This window comes from Cupressus sempervirens, chromosome 9 (genome assembly GCF_028749045.1).
Source record: "Cupressus sempervirens isolate cs-2001-9-10 chromosome 9, ASM2874904v1, whole genome shotgun sequence".
Classification (NCBI taxonomy): domain Eukaryota; kingdom Viridiplantae; phylum Streptophyta; class Pinopsida; order Cupressales; family Cupressaceae; genus Cupressus; species Cupressus sempervirens.
Window position 1 is genome coordinate 196625267 of NC_143126.1, and position 2603 is coordinate 196627869.

Genomic DNA, 2603 nt, shown 5'->3' on the forward strand with positions numbered 1-2603 from the left:
TCATATGTATATATACCGGTAAAATTCTTAGGCCTGTGATGAGAAAACAGTTGTTATAGTGCATATGGCAGTCTGACATAAGCACAAGCTCTAAGAGATAAACCCAATGAATGTAACAACAACAATCAATGTAAGAACTGAGAGGCTCTGTTTAGCCTTTATTTTAAAATTGTAAGAAAAGAAACAAGACAAGAAAAAAAAGGAACAGATACAAGACTTTAGAAGCTAGGGTGGCCTTCACAAGAGGCGTGAGGATCTGACAATCCATTTTTATTATTGTAACGAATACTTAAAATTATTGAAAAAGTGAAGTGAAAAAGCTAGATTCTTTTTGGACTTTTGCAATCCTTGTTTACCAAATTCAGTGGTGGAATTGTGATCTTGCCATTAATCAACATCTGAGTCACGGCTCTGTAGACGGTCTCTGTGAGATGAAAACCATCCCAATTAATATATTCTTTAGGGTTAGGGCACAAGTTAGCAGTGACATTACAACTGAAAGGTGGGGAATAATTATACTTTCCACCTATTCCACAGCATACCCTGAAATTATTTTTCTGCAATCCTGAAACATCAAAATCCAATGCTCAACTAAATTTGTGACCAGATACATATAATTTCAACATTTATAGAAAACAATAGAAAGCATACAAAATATGGCTCACCATAATGCTTAGGATTTTTTAAAATTCTCAATGCAGCTGAATAATAGTCTGCATAAACAATTGAGACATCTGGATGATCTTTCTGGACATCTTGTAGCATCGTTCTTAGCAGCTTGTTATTGCTTTTAGAAAATTTGTTAAAATCTATCAGACAGCCAATCTCATCAAAATCAGATGAAACGTTACTTGGATGCGTAGCCAAATAGAATGGAGAACATCCTATGGGCAAATTGCCTGGAACCAGAATCTTCTTTGCATTTTCTTGAATTAACACCTAACCAACATCAAAGATGCATTAAACTTACATAAATCATGAATATAAATGAATATAGAAACCATTTAAAAAAATTAGGAAACATTAAAAAAACTAACCAACCTCAAGGGCTGTTTTAATTTCTTGGATGATCAGAGGTACAAAAGGTTTGACTGTGTCTATGGGTATCCCGAGGCCAAAAGGGAAATTCAAGTCATTTCCACCAATCTCTCCCAGGATAAATAAAGAATTTTTAAAATGCTCCTCGCAATCTTGCATGATCAACATTATAAAATATTGATAACCAAAATAATTTATAATTTAACCTGTTTTTAACTATCATAATCAAACTAATTGTGCAGTATTTGACATTGGATAAATTAATAGTACAATAAAAAAGAATCTATCAAATCCTTATAATAATAAAAGTTACATCTATGCATTTACTACAATACAAATGTAAAATACAACCAACCTTCTGTGCCAGAACAATACACCTTCTTAAAATCCTTGAACCATTGGATCTGAGTGCTTAGGCTCAAGTTTGTAATAATGGGTATTTGCTTCTGTATAAAAAATGATGCATTTAAGGCTGTGGCACCGGCAACAGCAAAATTCACTCCAGAACTATAGTCTGCAAGTCTGCTTAAATATGGTGGCAAAAATGACAACCCAAATGCTTCGGCTAATTAACATAGAAAACAACAAAACATTATATCTAAACCATCGAAAAATCATTACATCCTCAGTTAAATAGAATACATCGCTGAGATCATCTTTTCATATTGTATTCACCTATATTATGAATCTGTTTACTGAGAAATATAGAAAAATTTTACTTTTAGCAAAGACAAATGCCTGAAAAGGCCACATATATAGATTGTAAGTGTATTACAATAAGATAATTTACATGAAAAAATCATTTCACAAGGAAAAGCACAAGCAACAAAAACTGCCCAATAAGATCATATATGAAATGATATGAAAAATGCAGACATACCAATAAAATCAATAACAAGTCTGCCATTAGAAAACCGGCCTGTGGACTTGTTGAAATAGGTTTCTCCATAGGGAAGCCCTGTGATTGCAGGTATGGCTCCAGGGCTAGATATAAGTAGGTTCCCTGTATCGGCTAATGAGTCTCCAAATTGGTATATGGAACTATAGCAGTTATCCTTAGCATGAGCCAAATGAACACTGCCAATTATGAGGACAATTGAAAACAATGCAATAATTCTCAAAAACTGATTATCATTGCTATTGCTCCTGTACTCCATATCTCTAATCTTGAAACGCTATAAGACATAGCTAAGAGATGTAGTCCAGTCCATATTTATGACATAACATAACCTAATATAATATCAAGATGTAGTTGGCTCTCCCAATATAATATTTAGAAAATTAAGAGTTGTTAGGCAGCAACTTGTTTAAAAACATCTCTCGCAGTAGTCTTTGATTGATTAATTGATTTTATTATCCTACAGTTTATGGTACATCTGGGGAAAGTGTTAGTGGGGAGTTGACTTTTTATTTAGAGTTACCGAACTACTGTTGACATCGCAAATTTGATATATTATAATGATTACTATATTTGGTATTTGAGAGTACCAAAGCATTTGAAAATAGAGCCTCCTTTGATTAGTTCTAAGAGAGCAAGATTATATTGTATTTTACATCATTATAAG

The 2603-nt window shown here is 32.9% G+C and overlaps 1 protein-coding gene across 1 annotated transcript; it reads right to left on the bottom strand.

The window, feature by feature from the left end:
- Positions 1 to 320: 320 nt before the first annotated feature.
- Positions 321 to 2195, bottom strand: LOC149538157 (GDSL esterase/lipase At5g45910-like). Its single transcript, XM_089802317.1, has 5 exons — positions 1919 to 2195; positions 1394 to 1603; positions 1042 to 1190; positions 666 to 939; positions 321 to 565 (listed from the first exon to the last, which is right to left on the bottom strand). Exons 1-5 carry the CDS (start codon positions 2193 to 2195, stop codon positions 321 to 323), a joined length of 1155 nt encoding a protein of 384 aa, XP_089658443.1.
- Between the last annotated feature and the right edge of the window lie 408 nt (positions 2196 to 2603).

Coding starts and splice junctions, on each gene's coding strand:
- LOC149538157 (XM_089802317.1), bottom strand. CDS start 2,195: ATGGAGTACAGGAGCAATAGCAATGATAATCAGTTTTTGAGAATTATT. Junction 1,191..1,393: donor GTATTGTTCTGGCACAGAAG/GTTGGTTGTATT, acceptor TGATCATGCAAG/ATTGCGAGGAGCATTTTAAA. Junction 566..665: donor AAAAAATCCTAAGCATTATG/GTGAGCCATATT, acceptor TTGATGTTTCAG/GATTGCAGAAAAATAATTTC.